At 39.3% G+C, this 18,952-nt stretch overlaps 1 protein-coding gene across 1 annotated transcript in view; it reads left to right on the plus strand.

Annotated features, from left to right (window-relative positions):
• The first annotated feature begins 7,647 nt into the window (after nucleotides 1–7,647).
• PXDN (peroxidasin) overlaps nucleotides 7,648–18,952 on the plus strand; it is an 82,626-nt gene continuing 71,321 nt past the window's right edge. Inside the window, exon 1 of the mRNA XM_071441613.1 lies at nucleotides 7,648–8,060. Coding sequence (XP_071297714.1) covers nucleotides 7,843–8,060 — 218 coding nt within the window. The 5' untranslated portion in view covers nucleotides 7,648–7,842. The remainder of the gene's footprint in view (nucleotides 8,061–18,952) is intronic.

The following is an 18,952-nucleotide window of genomic DNA, read 5'->3' on the forward strand; positions in this document are numbered from 1 at the left end:
CCTTTCTTGGTATTTTTCAATAACATAAATTTATAAGAGTCAAATAAAATGAACCCCATGACTCAAAAATAGAAATGGAATTAGGAAGCACTCAAGAACCTTCTAATGTTTTGTTTCTTAATCTAAGACCTAAAACCTTTGTGCATTGAAGAGAAGGGACAGGGAAAGCATGAAGAAGGATGAAAAAATAAAGTAAATAAAGTTTGAAATGGAAAAATAATGACTGTGTCCTTTCAATTCTGGTGCCTCTGTTAAAAGTTGCCAATAAATACAAGAAGTATGTTGTTCATATTAGTCTCACAAATGATACAGGGATTTTTTTTTTTTTTTTGTTTTCCATTTAAAAGCTAGTATTTTGTACTAACATGCCTGCCAGCTGCCAGCTTCTTAATAGATACTTGTTAACGAGGACAAGGTCTCTTGTGGTCTCTTTCTCTGCAGAACAGGACATCTTAATTGCACTGGGTTTTCAAATATTTTGCTTTTTTCATGAAACAACAACAACAACAAAAAGCAATTAAAAATCAAACAACAATCTTGTCTCTTTCAAACTTATTACTACCTAAGAGCTGTTTTGGTTGTTCTGCTAGAAAAATGAGAATGAGAATAGAATGAGAATTGGCAATTCTCAAAATCAGAAAAAATCAACAGAAAAAATTTGAATCAGAATAAAATTTGATAATTTTCTAAAATTCTTCCACCTAATTTCAAATGATAAGGATAAATAATAGAGCCTTAACTCATATTTAGAAGATACTGCTACTTTCATCAGAATTGGATGGGAACAAATTATGCTTTCCCCAAGCTATGCAAAAAGAGAGAAAGGAAGTGAAGCAGCCGAATATCCATTTTGTGGATGAGATGGGACAAGCAGATGAGTGGAGGCCAGTGGAACATGTACAGCAAGGATCGTGGAGAATAAGATTACTATCTGTGCAACTGAAGAGAATTGTACATTACACTGATTTGCATGCAAAAGGTGCCCATATTACTACAGGTTTTAGTAGTGGATTTTTTTCTCCATTTGCTACTTTAGCACACTGTTATTCTTACTCTTACCTAAGTCTTGTATGTGGAATGGGTGTTTTGCCTTGGCAGGTCATTATAAATTCAAGGGCCAACAGGAAAGAGCATGGCTGCAAGTGTAATATTTTGGTCATGGTACCTGAGTTACAAATCAAGACCCACCCCGCCCCACCCCCGATTTCACTGCCATTGTGACAATGCCCTGGGGCAAAGAACATTGTTTTGTTTTGTTCTTTTTTTAGTACTAATTTGCCTGCATTCCCGTTCACAGGACTGTCTTACTCTCTAAAATTGCTTAATTTTAACCAGAGACTGTAACAAACAACAGAACATCAAAGGTGACTAGAGGAGGAAGATCAAACAGCAATTAGTCAATCCGAGGAGCAATTAGAGGACACTGAAAGTGCCCTTAGGGAGAGAACAGGACTGAGCTGGCCCACCCTGGCTGAACAGTCATATTGGCTTTGATCAGACTGGAAAGAATGGATGAATTAAGGGAGGGCTGTGATAGCCTCAACCTCAGACAACCAAGCTGAACACACCCTCTTGCCCCTTGGTGTACCTCGGTATTTGACCTGAAAGTTTGAGAAACTACATCTTTCTGTTTTTAAACACAAACATCTATATGGAAAATATATATATTTTTCTGAATGTCCTGTTAGGTATTGCATTAATTCTGATTTTCCAAAAACCCTTGTTAAACTATTGCTGCAATCAAACTATGGTAAAATGATTTTGCTCCAGACAAACTGTTGCATTTCACTGGAAGCTAAGGTCATGATGAATAGATCAGATCATTCCTGTCCTAGATTGTGTCATTTTGGTGAAGTTGCTCGTGACTCACCCTTTAAGCCTGTGAGGCATCTTGCCCAAGCAGGTCACCCAAGCTCAGCTGTTGTTAACAGTGAGGTGTCATTGCCAAGGGGCAAGTCAGGTGATGAAAAAAACAGATGATGCCTGGAGGAAATGTCGGAAGACCTCTTGGCCAGCCTCCTGTTGAGGTAAGGGCTATTGCCAGCAATGTCTCATAGCAGTCGTGGCTTTGTCCAATCAAATCTTGAGAATGTCTCAGAAAGAGGATTCCCAGTGTTACCATGTAACCCGTTCTCGTGCCACACTGCCATCCTAGAAAAAAGTATTTTTACACAGCATCTAACCTAAATTTCTCAAACTGCAATTTATAACCATTACCCCTATATCACTGCTATTATATCATCTACCACTGCAAAAAATTGTTTGTTATATCAATATTGGTACTTTCTCTTCCAAGTGTCACAGGTTGCTGTTGGATCACAACCTTAACCAAACTTCACCAGATGAAATAAGCCCAGATCCCTCAGTCTATGCTCACAGTCATGTACTCAAGGCCATTGGGCATCTTGGTGTTCCTTCTTCTAGCTTTTTGTCATCCCCTTTGATCTGGTAAGGCAGAAGAGGATGTGTCTTTCCAGGTGGGACCTGACATGCACCAGCTGTGGCAAAAAGCCTCCTCCTTTGATCTGCTGCCTCTGTTTCTCCTGATTATGCTCATTCATTTAAAATTGAGAACAGAAAACATCTACATTGCTCTGGAGAGTTGAACAGCATTTGTTCACCACTGCCTCCAGGATCCTTCCTAGGATTTCATATGCCCATGGCTGGGGCCTGTCCCTCCTGCCAACCTCCCTGGGCTGGGGTTGGGATCAGTCCCATGGGGGAACCAGCATCCAGCACAGCCCTGGATGTGGGGATGGGGATGGGCTGGAAATGGCAGTTTTGTTTAAAAGCAGGTCTGCTTGCCTTCACAGGGGCTCTGGCCTTCCCCACAGCAGCTCCCTCTGCCCAGGGACCAGCTCTGCTCTTCCCAGATTGTCCCAGCATCCCAAGAGCCAGGCCCCTGGGCTCAAGGTGCCCAGGATCAGCCCAGTACCCACTGGGAAGTGGGCACAATTCCACAGTATTCGTCTGTCTTCAGTGAGGGCATTTGGTTTTATTTATGATTGTAAACATGTGGCTGGTGGCTCTGATCCTCTGAGGCCTCCAGGCACAGCTGCAGAACAAATCATAGCCTGGAATCTCTTCTGGGTGAGGTATTTCCTCAGTGTAGTCAAGGGATTAAACTAATAACACCCAATTTCCCACTATGCTGATATTAAGGAAAATTACTCTGTGGGAAACCAGGAGCTCATTGGTTCAAGTACATTTTCCTTTGGGAAAGTCTCTTCAGGGGAGTTTTCTTATTTTTATTTATCATCACAGGCAAACTCTTCCATTGTATGTTGGCTGGCCATGTTTCTCTGTATTTTAAGTGGCTTGCCAAAGCAGGGCTTAATATTATTTATCTTATTCAGTATTTTTCTTAGCATATAATTTAAAAAGCCAGAAGGATAAAAACAGGTTGTCCTCCTGTGCTATCTACTTTTCAAGCCTGGCTTCACTAGCCAGTGCAGGTTGGTAAGTGTTTTACCTCTACTGTGTTACCTGTGAGAGTTGTGTGGAATCAAACCAAAGGAATTAGGTCTAATAGATCCTTATTGCACAGCTGGTAAAAAAACAAGCTTATGGTTTATTTTCCTAAATATCACATAAGGGGTAGGCAAGGTCTATTTCCTGCATGTAACAAACTGTCCCTTTGAAAGGGAGGACACATTAAAATGAATTGTCTGGAAGAACAGAAATATGTAGCAAATGTAAGTTGTACTGTTTGATTTAAGATACAGTAAGCATCTTTCCTTGAACACATTCACTAGCACCAGGTAGTCTGGTTGAAGTGAAGATTCAAAGGTAACTTGGAAGACAAGCTTTTCCTTTTGTTTTGTCAGTCACAGGAATTTATTATTATAAAGAAACTAGCAACACTTGTTCAGGTGTTTGCCAGTCACCAGGCAAATAAAGTTACCCATCACATTCCACAGCTAGGCACACTCTTGTACAAACTTGGACGGAACAACTTTTATGATGGAGCCAGTGAAGGAATAACTTCTTCCAGAAATTCATACTATATTCAGGAAAGGAGAATGGCAGCTTTTAAAGATATCAACATTACTATCCCAACTGAGAGGAAGAAGGATTTGTGAGTATTTGGAGACAATATCCTCAATGTTCTTTGCTGTGCCAGTAGATATCATAAACCCTCAAATGCCCATGGTCAGAGAATTTACATTGCCTCTGACAGATCTGGCTGTGAAGATGCACGAGGAGTTTCAAGAATGATGTATCTGAGTATAGCCTAAGCTTTCCTGGATAGTTGAGAAATGCTTATGAATTTGTGAATTTTAATAATTGCTGACATGCCATCCAGCTACTCCATGTCATTCACTTTGCATATAGAATAGAAATAAAAGGTAAGATTATGTGATTTCAAAACCAGTTTGAGTTTTGTTTCTGCCTTTAAAAAATCAACAATCATATGTGTTTAATCTTTAGATCCCTGTGCTGGTATGTTATCATGAAAACACTTTAAATATAAGTTTCTATGGTGCTTTGTTCAAGATTTTGTCAATATGGTCCTCTTAATTCTTACTATTATTATTGACCAAAAGGTTCTAATTAATGATCTAGGTCATGATTCAGTGTCTGCTAGAGACAATGCAAAGCATCTTCACTGTCAGGTATCTGAAGATATGTTGAAATGTCTAGAATATCTGATTTTATATGCAAAGATAGAATGTTAACATGGAGATATAAACTAAACTGAAGAGGATTTGAGTATATATTTCTTATACCTGAATTTTTAGAAAAACAACATATAAAAGTATTAACTATCTGATCTTTTACAAAGTTTTTTTAGTACCTCACCAAAGCAAAATCTATGAAACTAAATTACTGATATGGAATAAAACCAGCAAGTGGCAGTATTTGACAAAATTTGTGAGAAGGATAGGAAGCTTTTAAAAGCAAATGGAGATTTACACTATATCTAACTATAAGGTAATCACTTCTGCTAGCATTTAGAAAGAAACATATCTCATTTCCAGCATATTGTTTTTCCTTTTCTTTTTCTTTTTTGTTAGGTCAACTCTTCAACTAGAGAAATTGGAAACAGAAGACAAATTTCCCATGGATATTTATATGCAGGGTCAACAAAAATGACCCTGCACATTTTATAAAAATTCTTCTATAAAAACTGGCTAAGAATAGAAACACATATCAAAACTATTTGGAAGTTTTATTTATCAGCAATCTTCCCTCCCAGCAATTTAGAATAACATGCAATAAATATTAAAATCATAAAAATATAGAACTGTTTAGGAAAAGATCACCTTTAAGATCATTGAGTCCAACTATAAACATAACACCTCATTGTTCTGGATTCAACAAGGCATAAAAAAAAGTCTAACTTAAATGACTTAGAAGGCATCAATAACATATTCACCAAGAGCCTGGAAGTTGCATGTAACAAATTGCAAGAATGCTATAGCATGTTACATCTAAATTGTCTAAGGACCATGAGAGTATCTATGCACTTTTATTCTCACTGTCAGAATTACAGGTGTAATAGCACAGATACTTCTGAGGCATAGCACAATAGTCCATCAAGATCCCAAATGCTAAAAACTTTTCAGAACAATTTTAATTTCCTATAGAAAACATAATTTTAACTATGTGCTTTTTCTGAAAAATAATTCATCATAAAGCACCAAAATTACCCAAAGTAAACTGTTATCATATTTTCCTAAATGCTACAAATATCCCAATTTGGTGCTATCTCTATATGATTGTGTTTAATTATCTAACCTCAGATGTTCTGCTGCTTTCAGTACAAGCACTGCAAGATGACAGATTTACAGCTGCCAAGGTGTTCTAATAGGAGTGGCATTTCTGCAACAAAAACTTAATTGTGCCAACATTTGCACTTTGTGGGTCAAAAGTGTCAGAGGTTTTCCTGGACCAGGAAACAAATATAATTTTCAGATTAAGACATGCTTGTATCCCAACACTCATTACAAATGCAGAAGAGGTGATACACAGAGCAGCTGCTTGCTGAATTGACATTGAAGTGATGAACTTTTTAACCTGATTATTCTGCAAATTCTCTTCTACTTCAGACTGGTATCTTCTGCTGTAAAACAGCTGATGGGGATGCATATGAGTTTCTGAGCAACTTAGTATGTTGAAGTAGAAGACTTAAGTCCAGCCCTGCAAGAGTATTTAGAAATGCACCCAATTTAGAAGCGTACCTAACTGGTAAGATTCTTCTAGGAGTCTCTGATCACCCTAGAAAATCAGTAATCATACTGATGGCAAGCCAGTGAGCCTTCCTTACACCAGACACAGATTGAGCCCACAGGCTCTCAGTTAACCACTGGGGTGGTGAAGGGTTCTCTAAAGCAGCAGTTGTGCTGCTTTAGAGAAGGAAACACAGTGATTAATGGAAAACACAGTCAAAGATAATGAATCATCTCAGCGTATTTTAATTACGGGCCCATTTGTGACTTCCAGCATCACAGCAGACTTCCATGCTCTGATTTTCTTGATAAGGTATTTGACTTGTTGTTAAAAAAAAAAAAAAAAGTGTTCAAAAGTAATTCCCAGACTCCTGGGCTAAACACAGGTTTTCAGTGAGATTCAGAATAACAGAATCACAGAGTGAATGAGGTTGGAAGGTACCACAATGAGTAATCTGGTCCAACCTACCAGCTCAGACAGGGTGTTCTAGAGCACATGGAACAGGATTGCATCCAGACAGTTATCTCCAGTGAGGGAGATTCTACAACCTCTCTGAGCAAGCTGTTCCATGAATTACTATAGTTAAGTTTTAGGCAAGAATGGCCTCTACATTGTTTCTTGAAGAAAAAGAGATTCAGGCAATGCTGCAGAAGTGCCATGGCTTATTTTTGAGGTGGACCTGGGGGTGCTGACACCCATCATTTATAAGAGAATGTGTTGTTGTTAGACATAATAGGTTAGTTGTGATCACTGCTACTGTCATCATAGGAATGATGTGCCAGTGCTCACCTGGGCTAGGCAAAGGGTGGATGATACGGTATTAGTCTGCTTAGGACTGACTGACATCACATAAGAGTGACAAAGTATTTAGGGCCATGTTAGAAATCTCAAAGCCAGCCTAGGTTTTTTTTTTGTTTTGTTTTCAGGCAAGATTTGTTTTGAGAAAGTGTTAAGATCATGTGAGCTGTGGCTGCAACCATTATTCTTCTACGTGACATTCTAGTGGGTCCTCTTGTACTTCCTTGCCTGTGCACCCACCTAGCCAAAACCACCACCAGAAAGTAATTCAGGGCAAATCCAACAGATTGTCCTGGCTCAGCAGTCAAAGTCACAGAGAACAGTCCAAGGCTTGTGTATATGGGTTTTCAAACCAGGGCAGAAATGGAAATTGGCTTGCTGGACTTGGTTCTTCCCATAAGGGTTTCTCTTTCCCTGATCTGTTTGTCCTCATCTTTTCTCTTTGCTTTCTGCTCTCCTCTCCTCTCCTTACTCTTTCTTTCCCCTTCTCCAGTCCCCTCATTTTGCCTTCCTTCTCTCCTCACCCGAGGCGCAAGCTGCCGTCCCGCTCAGAGGGTGCCTCCACGCTGTCCCTTCCGCGCACGGCGGAGCAGCAGCCCGGGTGGCGGGCGGACCCCGGCCCCAGCGCGGCTCTGTCCCGGGGCTCTGTGCGGAGGGCGGCGCGGAGCCCCGCGGGGCGGCCGCCCATCCCTCGCTCCGCCGGCCGGGGCGGGCCCAGCGCCGTCCCCTCCTCCAGCCCGCGCGGGGGCCGGGATCGCCCCGCCGCCGACCCGAGCGGCAGCCGGGAGCGGAGCGGGCGCGACGCGGATCTGCAGGAGCTCCTCTCCTCCTTTTCCTCCTCTTCTTCCTCCTCGCCCTCCGCCCGGCGGCATGGCCCGGTGCGAAGCGGCGGCCGCCCCCGGGCTCTGCCTGCTGCTGCTGCTGCTGCTCCGCAGTGAGGGGCTCTTCGCCCCCGCCGCCGCGCAGCCGCCGCCGCAGCGCGGGAGCGTGTGGTGCCCCAGCCGCTGCCTCTGCTTCCGCACCACGGTGCGCTGCATGCATCTGATGCTGGAGAGCGTCCCCGCCGTGTCCCCCCAGACCACCATCCTGTGAGTACCCGGCGGGGGCTGCCGCGGCGGCCCGGGGCAGGGAGGGGGGCGGAGGGCGGCAGGAAGGGAGGGAGGGCGGAGGAGGGGATGGATACCTGGGGCGAGAGGCGCTGGGCTGGGTGGCGGCGGAGCCTCAGCTCTTTGTCTGCGGTCGGGGGAGGGGGCCGGACCCGCGGCGCTGGCTCTGCCCGAGGGGCCCGGGCGTCGCTGCGCGGCTCCGGGGCTGCGCTCGCCGGCCCCGGCCCCGCTCGGCCCCGCCGTGCCCGGAGCGCTCCTGCCCGGCTCCGGCGGCGCGGGGTCGAGGGGGTCGGAGCGGTGCCCCTGGCTCTGCCGGGCTCTTAGAGGTGGATGTTCTGGTTAGCGTGCGGGTGTTGTGTCCCAGCATAGCGGTCCCTAGAAGGATTTCAGTACTTCCTTAGTATCCTGTTTGTAAGCATATTCAGGCGGCAGGGGGATCGACAGAGACATAGGTGTCACTTTCTGCTCAATTCTTAGACATGTTGGGGATGTACGAGCAAACCGGGACCCAAGCCCTGGGCTTGCTGGTAACGAACCCGGCTCAGATTCCTGCAGGGATTTGCGAACATTAGTTAATAACCAGTTTTTTAGTTCAGGCACAAATGTCTCAGTTGAAGTGCCGTTCCTGTGGTCGCTGTTTTGGGTGTGATTGCATTGGTATAAATTTCAGTATTGACAATGATTGACATTTAATTCACATTGATTTGACTGAAGCAGTTACCTTTCCAGGCATATTTCCCTGCAATAAAGGCAAAGTTCCAAATGAACATCACACACTATTTTGTTTCGTGGCTTACTAAGAGGAACAGATTTGTTCCACTGACCTGCTTATATGTTACTTGGGCTCGGAAAGCTCTTGGCACCAGCCCTGCCCTTTCCTTACACACACTCAGCCGTGGAAGCTGAGCAGAACTTGGCCCTGGGAATTTTCTGCGGGGCCTCCTGTCATAAATTAACTTGTGACTTTGTCAGATATTTTCAAAAGGGGTCTATAAAGCCTTGCTGTGTTTCAGCTTCCAACTATTATTTAATGTGAAGAGTACAGTCATTTAGCATTAACTGAGTCCCTCTTTGGCAAGAAGTGCAGGCTTTTGGCAGAATTGGATTAGTCCTGCATTACTTGTAAACCTTTTAGGGAACAGTACAGGAAGTGGGTGGTTAATGTTTCTTACATTTGAAACAAAGTACATTTACAGAACACCTTTTGCCTTGAGATTACAGGAAACCGTGTAAAGCTAGTTTTTGTGAATCATCTTAAATGAAAAAAAAAGAAGTCTTAGAGTGGAGTCAAGTCTTAATGGCTTGCTTTCGTCTTAAAGGTGGAAGGGTCTGCAACAGCAGAAAATATTAGATTAAACCTTGCCGGGTGGAGCTCCCCTTACGGTGGGTATTTATACTCTTGCAGTGAGTCAGAGGAGAATGCGTGAACAATGCAAGCATTATACTCATCTAACTCCACTAATATATCAAGTTGTCTAGTATCCCAAATGTGAATTATCATTCTGGTAGAATGCAAGCTACCATGCTGCAGAAGTAATGCAGAAGAAGTTTATGTTTTCAGCTTGACAAAGAATGGTTGTTTTCAAAATATGCCTGCAGATTACCAGCATTCTTCAAAACCTAGTGGTGACCTTACTTGACATCTAGTAATGGGTATTATCCTTTCTGAACAACTGACTGGGGATATATTATAGATGAAATAGGCAGTATTACATCTGTAAATACTCAGTTACTCCTTCTGCTACAGTTCTGCTGAATGGCTGTGAATGGAAAGGAGCTGGGTCAGAAGATAGTCAGGCAATATGAGTCTTTGGGACAAAGAACAATGGTACAATTGATTAAATAATCAGTAGTTTGAAGGTACCAATCATACATAAATAGCTTACCTGTTATATATGAATTGCTTGGTTTTAGCTGTAGGAGGTACTTTCAGAATAGCTATTACATGTCTGAGGTACTCACTGAATTACCACTCATTTTTTTTACTTACCTGCAATGTTGAACTGTAGTTCTACACTGCACTTCAAGAGGTAACCCATCACCCACAGAGGGCTTTCTACACTCAAGAACAGTTTCTTTTTTAAGCATGAAAGTAAGCAGTTATTTAATCTTTGGTTTGACTCTCAATGCTTGTCTTTCAAGTGGTGCCTGGATATTAAATGAATTTTCTTTAGTAGTGGTGTTGATAGTTAGATAATTAAAAATAATAAATTATTTTAAATTGATTACCTTCCCCTTTCAAACAAAAATTTAGGAAATCCTGCGAAGTGTATGCTGATGGGTTAAGTCCATTTTTACTGGCATTGATAAATTCCACATTCTCATCTGTTTTATTTCTTACTTACAACATAGATTGACTGTGCAGAGTAATTTTTTAAAAAAATATCGCCCTAAGTTTTTCCTGGTTTATAAGTATTTTGCTGAGTTCTGCTTCTGAAAAATGCCCCATTTTGGAAGCTGTGTTGACTTTGCTCTGCTTCACATATCATTTGTTACATGGATTAAAACAGCATGGGGCCCAGACCAATGGTGCAGCCAAGTGTTTTTTCCCACATATCAAAAATGTCTACTCCTAATCTCAGGCTCTTTTTTGAAAACTGTTCATAACATTACTGGTTGCTGACCTTGCCAGTGCTACTTCTGGCTGTACATTTTCTCACTCTCCCCTGCTCCTCCCACTTTCTGGCACTTCCCCTTCCCTGCTGCAGGCTCAGAACCATGGTTTAGATTGCTTCTGCAGGGTGGATTCTGCCAGTTTTGAAAGAGCTCAGGGAGCCTTGCATAAGCTTGTGGTTTCATTTTTACCTGGGACAATTTTGGACTTTTTTGGACTAGGGCCAGCATCACAGTCCTGTGCCGACTTCCCTTAAAAATGGAGACCCGTGTACAAAATGGTTTGAAAAGCTACTTAATGCCATAAATACAATCATGGAAATTTAATTTCATCTCTGACTAAATACAGAGTGCTTATTTTCACAGAAATTGGTGAAACATATTTATATTAAACCATTTAAACTGTTGAGGAATGTAAAATTCTGGGTATCGCCTCTTGCTGTCTCCCCCTCCCATAATTGTGTCCTGTCTTACAGTTTTTAGAGAATGTCTGTGTTCTAGAGCAATTTCATGTGTGTGGTGTTGATAATTCTGACAGAAGACCTTTGAATATTGATGCAATATGTTACTATTTGTATCTAAACACAATCCAAATCCAAACCTGTCTACAGGACTAGCTACACATACTCAGACCAATACTGAAATTTGTTCGCAGTTTTTCTTGGCAGCACCTCATTGCTCTCTTGTTTCTTGCTAGCTGTACAAACAAAATTGTATTCACTGCACTTGAGTCTAACAGACTGAACAAGAAAAGAAACTAATGTTCTGTTAATAGCAGAAAAGGTAAAAATTGACAAAAATAGTTGTCACAAAAGAAAGTGGACTTCTTTTGCACTGAGAATGACATGCGAATTATTGAGGAGAAGATTTAATTTTGAAATAAGTCATTCTGTCTTTGCTATGTGATTATTACTTTAGGTGTAATTATTACACCTGCATGTCTGCTATGAATAAAACACCTTTTCAACATGTGAGTATAATTTTAAGGGATCAAACTTTACTAGGACTTCTTAAGTTGCAGCCATTCCAGCTGAATAGCTTTTGAAAGTAGGCTCTGAATGAAATTGAAGGCAACAGTTTGTGTTGCATGTTACTGCTTTTGTTACATGATTCTTACACATACTCAATATTGGATAGTTTAGGATGTGTACTTTTTTATTTACTCATTTATCAATGTATTTTAATTTCTGGTTTGTACTGTAGATGTCAAAGGGGGAAGCTTTAGTAATTTAATTCTATGATGATTTTCTGGATAGCTGAGTAAGAAGTACTTACATTCTTTTCATCTCTCCATAAGAGCTTTTGCTGGAATCTAATATATGTTCATAATGCCAGTGAAAACCATTATTGAGGCTTCCCAAGAGTATCTGTCTTAATACAAATAAAAACCCCACAACACTAAATGACACAAATCACTCTACTTGGAGAATATGTGAATCACAAAAGAGGTAGGGGTAGTGGAAATATAATGAAATTTCACATTTCATTGTTGATTTGTGCTAACATTATACCTGTTAGCAGAGATGTTTAGGAAAATGAAATGGGTGATATGTATGGAGACGGTGAGTGCAGAAGTCTCTGGGCTATCACAGCAGAAATCTGCATGCTGTTTGCAGATCTGCTATTTGAAATTATGCATTTTCAGCCTGCAAACAACCATCCCATTTTCATCTGAAAATACAAGATCCTTGTGTTCTGTTAGATCTTTAAAACCCTTTTAGAAAAATTCCAGTAGATTAAAATTAAGACAGAATACAATAAACACAACTCATCAGTGTGAAGGGTGAAGGATTGCAATCTCAAAATCTCAAATATGGACTGTGAGTAAACTTGATCACTTTATGGGTAAACGTCAATTTGCATGTAGGAGTTAGTCATGAGATAACACACCAGAAGATTTTATTCAAGATGCAGGGATTTATACTTACTTAATGTTAAAAAAAAGAAGTACAGATTCTGAAGATTTATTTGAAGGGTTTGAAAATTGCTTAATACTGACACAGCTATTGGCACTCCTGATTGGGCAGCAAACTGCAGTAGGTGCCAGTGATGATTTTCCTTAATGACACAACAGGGGAGGGTAAAGCACAAGATTATTTCAATAAAAATTATCTTGCATCTTCCTTCATAGTACCTGGACCAGAACTCAGGCACTCAAAAGGGAACACCTTCATTGGAAATGATAATTTCTAACCTCAGACTATTGGGCCTGTGTCATAGCTGCTTGCTCTCAGCCTAGGACATCTAAATCAACAGTGGGCAACACTGGTCAGACAGCTGAATTAATTAGCTACTGTTTGGGCAGATTTTTAATTTATTTGTGCCTTCTCCAGCCCAAGTGTGCTGACTAGTCTTCTGTTTACAATAAATGGAGATTAAATGTCTGTATGTAGATGTTGATATTTGTCTAAACCAAAGTTTAAAGTATTTTTCAGATGAGAATGTTTTCATGGGATTTTCAACAGAAAGAAACTACTTGCAAAATTAGGCAAAGGAGTCATAAGCGATTTAAAAATATTAGCTTTCAAAGTGCATAAATTGTTGCTAAAAATGGTTGTTTTCTCTCTATTAAGCCCCATCCTGAGTCCCAACAAATCAAGTGGATACTGCAAAAGATACCAATCCTCCCCAGCAAAGCAGCTGTGGAGGGTGTGTGGGAGGTAAAGCCTGCTGAAGCCATTCCCAGGCAGTCTGGTTGCACTGCTGATGGAGCGAGCCAGGACCAAGGCATGAGTGTGTTAAGGAGACATTTGCAGAGCTTGCAGAATGTGTTTGGTCATTAGCAGGGGGCAGAAGGGCACAGCACTGATAGTGTTTGACATTTACTGGGAGACAGAGGCAAAGCTGCTGAGGGCTGCAACAGAAGGCCCAAGCGAGTCTTTGCTTCCAGTCACAGGATTCACTGGTGGGAAGATATTTTTGTCATCTCAAAACTGTGTTAGCCCCCATCAAATCCTTTGCTGAAGAATGGGAAAATATATGGAACAAAATCATATCCATCATTTACTGCAAGCAGCTTACTGTACCCTTAACACACTGTCATCAGAGGAATACATTATCATGTATGACAGTGAATAAATACAATTTCTTGTTTTCATCTTGTTTTACTAAGATGTATTTTTAAGCAGTAAATACTTAATATTTGAATGTTAAAATGATAAATATGTGTTTATTTACTGAAAGGTACCTTTAATAAGTAAACCCAAAGATCTGTTTGACCTTATGTCTGTTTTTTGAGGGTGATGGAAAGCATAGCTTATGAACAAGTAGACAGTACAGAGCAGCATATAGTTGTTTATACCTATAATAATTTGCAGATGTGGATTTCTGGGGCTAAAGATACTTCGATATTTTCTGTAGATCTTGATGGATCTCTCCTCCACAAATTGTTTAATGTCTTTTTTTCAACTTATTTAGCTGTTAAGTTACATTATAACTTTCAGTGACAAGGAGTACTACACAAACTACATGTGGAAATTGCTGTCTTCTGTTTGAGGCTTGAAAGTTGTTAGCTTCACTTAGTGTTCCCCATTTCTTCCATTGGAAGAGACAGTGAGTACTTGATCCCTCTCTATCATTCCAATGCAGCTGTGATTTTGTGATCTTTGATCCTAAGCTTCTCCATTCCTTTCTTTTTAAAGTTGGAGTCTTCTCAATGAAAGGTTGGTATTAATTTCTCATCGTCTGGGGTTGCTTCTCCCCTCTGCTGTGTTTGGAGGTGAGGGAATTGTAACTTTGCCCAGTATTTGTATGGACAAATCTGGTATGAAGTCTCATGGACTAATCAAGGGAAGCTTAAGATCTTGTCAGTAAGTAGTAATGATCTCTTCTAGGCCTGCCATTTTATTTGTAAAGTTTGATTTTCCCCATATACATTATTTTATATTAATGCATGCATTAGGTCTGCATTTTAATAGCCATTCATGGACTGTTGGTAGTTTTTTTTTTGCTGTTCTTCCTAGGGGAACTTTGTTAAAATAGATGAATACCATAAGCAAAACTTTGTTCTTTCTGTGGTTCATCACTCTTCCATTTAGGAATGAACTGAACAATGCACAACTCAGCACAGCTCTCTGTGAAAGTCTACTGGTGACCTTTCCCACCTACAAAAATTCTCCATTTACTGCAAACATCTCTTCATATGCTCATATGGACTGTGCAGTATTTGCTTTATAGCTGTTTCAAAAGATTGTCTTCTAATTCCCAAAGCTTTGGGAGTTTGGACTGTTGTCATCACAAGGATTTTTGTTTGTTCTACTGAAATGTTTTAGAAAGCTATAAGGATTATACAGATCAGTGGATTGCTTGGTGTTGTTGTCTACATCCCCTATTCAAAATTTTTTAAAAACATTTTTCTGTCTTTCTGATTCTGTTTAACAAAGAACATCAGTGTCTCTGCTGTTACTCAGTTTTCCCAAACAACATAATTAAAAAATGATGAGTTAAATGAATTTTCAGCATTACTTTGGGGAATTTAGGGGCATGAGGGACAGTGAATAAGAAATTTTTGTGTTGCAGAGACAAACATGGGATTACGTATTGGAAAGAGTAGGAAATGGATGCTTGGGCATGAGTAAATATATTCTTTCTCTCTTAATTCCCAAAGGCAGCTGGTGGAAAAATAACAGGGAGATGCCTATCCTTACATCATCTGGAGGGTCTGGATCTGAAACAGGGAGAGGAGTGTCTCACCTCAAATGGTGGTAAACACATGCCTAAGAGAAAAACATGATTAATAAATATTCTAACCTCCTCCATTTTCTGAGTAGCCCCTACTCATTTTTCTCCCAGGTGAGGTCAGTGCTCATTAAGAGATGACATCATGGGGATGTCATTAGCCTGCAGAAAGCTTTGTCATTTAGGTGTTAAATTAATGTTAGGCCTGTCACAAGTGCTTATGGATTGCCTTGCAAGTAAGCTAAGTTTAAATTGAAAGGTTGCAAGTCTAGCAGAAAAGAAAATTAGGAAATGCAGCCAGTAAAGAATAGAACTTGGCATGAAGATAGAAGGAAACTGCGGAAAGAAACCAACATAATATAATAGAAGAAATCAGTATTGCTATTATGACATGAAAAAATAGCAGACAGCTATTCAGAGAATAACAAAAGAAGAGAAGTAGTCCATTATGCTTAAAATTGCATTTTATTTTATGTTTTTTTTTTTTTTAATTACAAAATAGCCTTTACAGGAATATTTTACTGTGTATAATGGGTAAAATGAAAATGCTAGATTAATGTTTGAGACTCCAATTCTATTTTGAACAACTGAAAAACCAACTAAATTTTAATCCATCTTGATTCATGTTTTAGTATGGTATTTTTTCTATTATTTATTTTTGGATTCAAATTTCTGAGACTTTCAAAGCTTATTGTAGTTTGTTTACAGTACTTTGTGATCACATATTTTGTACACTCTAGATCTCATCTTGCAGAACTCATGCATAGCTTTGTATACATGGGTAATCCCCAGGCTTCTGATTTTTCCTGGACATGGACACTTGCTGAGTCTCTTTCCAGCAAGCCAAAGTGTTTACATCCTTATAGGATAAGACTTCACTTACAGAAAAGATCCATTTATAAAGGTGACATTTAAAATCTGTATCACACAATCTAACATTTATAGTTGCTTGTCTTTCTGGTGAAGTCTATGTATATAAAGAAGTTAGTATTTTAAATACTTATGTATATGTGTGTTTCTGTATATTTATATGTACACATGCTGTACATAATGTGTGTGTATAGATAGATGGATAGATAGATATAGGGAAACAACTGAGCTAAATTGTCTACCATTTTTTTTCCATTTGGATTCAATAAAAAAAATTCCAAACCAAACCAAAAGTAACTTTAAAGGCTTTCTTATTGCAGATGTGGGCAGGGTTTCAAGACAATCCATAGAGATGGTGCAACAAGAGCTGACTGAGCTGGAACGGAATGACTCAAATGTTTCCTTTTCCTTCCTTTGCTTATCAGGCTGCCAAATTTGATTTCTTTTTGGTATGGCATTATTACTGCTGCTAATGAGAGTCAAGTGATTCTTTTAAACAGAAAATTGAATGTTTACTATAAATAACAAAGAGTCTCAAAATCTTGAGAAAGACTCACAGAGGAGAGATTAATGTGGTCTCTCATCTTCATGTCTTTTTGTTTAATTGTATTTACAAAGATAAGCAAAGATTAGGACATTGAAGAGTTTGTGCAGTGGCTGGCAGGGCTTCTTGAAACTATGTGAAAGTTTGTAGAATAAAAAGTGTGAAGTTTTGTGCAATGTAGTGTTCTCTTTTAGTTTTCTTTTCTGAGTTGTTTTTTAAGTTTCACTAAGGAAAACAACGAGCAAATGTATTTAACTCCAAATTAGTTTTACTGCCTGTGACATTGCTCTCTTTTTTGTTGTGATCCGTTGTAGTAACTTTCAGATTTTTTTATTCTCTTTCCAATTGCCACTCCCTGTATCTTTCGGAAACATTTTCTTTCAGCATTCTTTCCCCTTAAATCACTTATTACAACAGACTGCTCATTGCCTGGCTGGTCCGAAAAAGGAAAAATATTACTTGGTACACGGTGTTACCTTAACTAATGACTGTTTTTGGTAAGGAGGATGATGACTGCTAAATGTCAAGTTCTTTGCACTGAGTTAGCCAGACTGGATTTAATAGCCTTTTATTAGCCATTTTGCTGCTGGTTTCCTTTGTTGCAGAAAAAAAATAAAGAAATGAGTTCTTGCATGCTTGACTTATCTCTAGGCAGTGTGAGCATTGTGACTGGGACAGCATGAAATTCAGTGCAGACTTCTCACAACAGTGAAATTCAGAGGCTTATAGCCTCTGTCCAAGGTCCATCATGCTGTACAGAAGCAAATATTTCACTTTTACACAATCTTGGTTGTCCACTTTAATATAAAATTTCACTATTTGGTGTCTCATGGTGGCTTCTATTTAATGATGGATTATAATCATAATCAGATTAAATCAGTCACCAATTTTCAAATCTTTAAATTAATGTCTTGTCATGTTTTAATGGTGAAAAGAGAGAATTTTTCTTCCCAATTTTTCCAAAATATTTTGAAAAATACAAGGAGCAATGTGTGTTCTGGTACACAGATAACCCTAGCGGGCCATTCTAAACTCAAACATAAATTAATATCACATTACATTGTCTGCTAAGATAAAGTAAAAAGCTAGAGCAGCAGTATGATGGTGTGACATATGTAGATTAAAAAGTACGTGGCCTATCAAAGCAGGATACTTTTTAAGGGATATTTTGTCACTCTTTGGGATAATAGCTAATTTGAGTTCAGGAAAGTTTTGGTTTGATGGCATTTTGGTAAACTCTCCAAGAAATTGGAGAGGTGAGAGTATTTTTTTTTTTTACAGACATAAATTGAATGAGAAAATTCAGGTCTTTGCTTTGGTAAGGTTCTCTGGCTCCAGTAAAAAGGGCCTAGGTAATTGAATTAATGTGTCAGTAGAAGGAGAGACTTATATCAGCAGAGCTGTGACAGAGCTGTGAGAGCAGGGAGAGCAATTTGATTTTGTGAGTTGGTGGCTTGCTCTGGCCAGATTCAAGACATTAACTTCCTGATTTAATTTTATTGCCCTGGGAAAAGCTTAAGTAAATGCAAAAGCACCTATGTAGGGGGTAAAATCAATTAAAATGTTTCCTAGTTAGACGTTTATGTATAGCTGAAGGATGTTAACTTGTAGATTGGAGACTTAGTTGTCAGGTGTGTAAATAATGGCTACCAGACAATTATTAAAGGTCTGTAAATACCTTTCTTAGTATGGTTACATTTATAATTTATTTAAACAAATTTTTAAAACTCAGGATATTTTATTTTTCCTGAGTTCTCTATCAATAATCTAAATCACTTGAAATTTCTATAATGTTGATACATGTTGAAACATTTTTCTTGATTCAGTAAACAAAAGTTTTGAAAACTTAGCCAGAAAATCCTCTAATCCTCCATTGTGATATGAGTATTTTCTTGGCTGTTTTATACTATGTCAGCTTTGTGTACTTTCTGGAGTAGATGTTTTCTTTTTGATATCCTGTATTTTACTTAAAAATTTTGGATACATCTTGCATGGGAATAATTGAATATACGATTTAGAAAGAGACAAAATATGTAAAAAGAGTGGGACCCAGTATTCATTATAGATTTCTAATGAACAGTAATTTCTAACTGAACAGTAATTAATTGGCTGAAAGCAAGGTTTATTAAAAAAAAAAACCAACAAAACAATCCAGCCTTCAGTGTCAATC

Source organism: Agelaius tricolor, unplaced genomic scaffold (genome assembly GCF_023055355.1).
Source record: "Agelaius tricolor isolate 1412-34295 unplaced genomic scaffold, bAgeTri1.0.p SCAF_1, whole genome shotgun sequence".
NCBI classification, from domain to species: Eukaryota; Metazoa; Chordata; class Aves; order Passeriformes; family Icteridae; genus Agelaius; species Agelaius tricolor.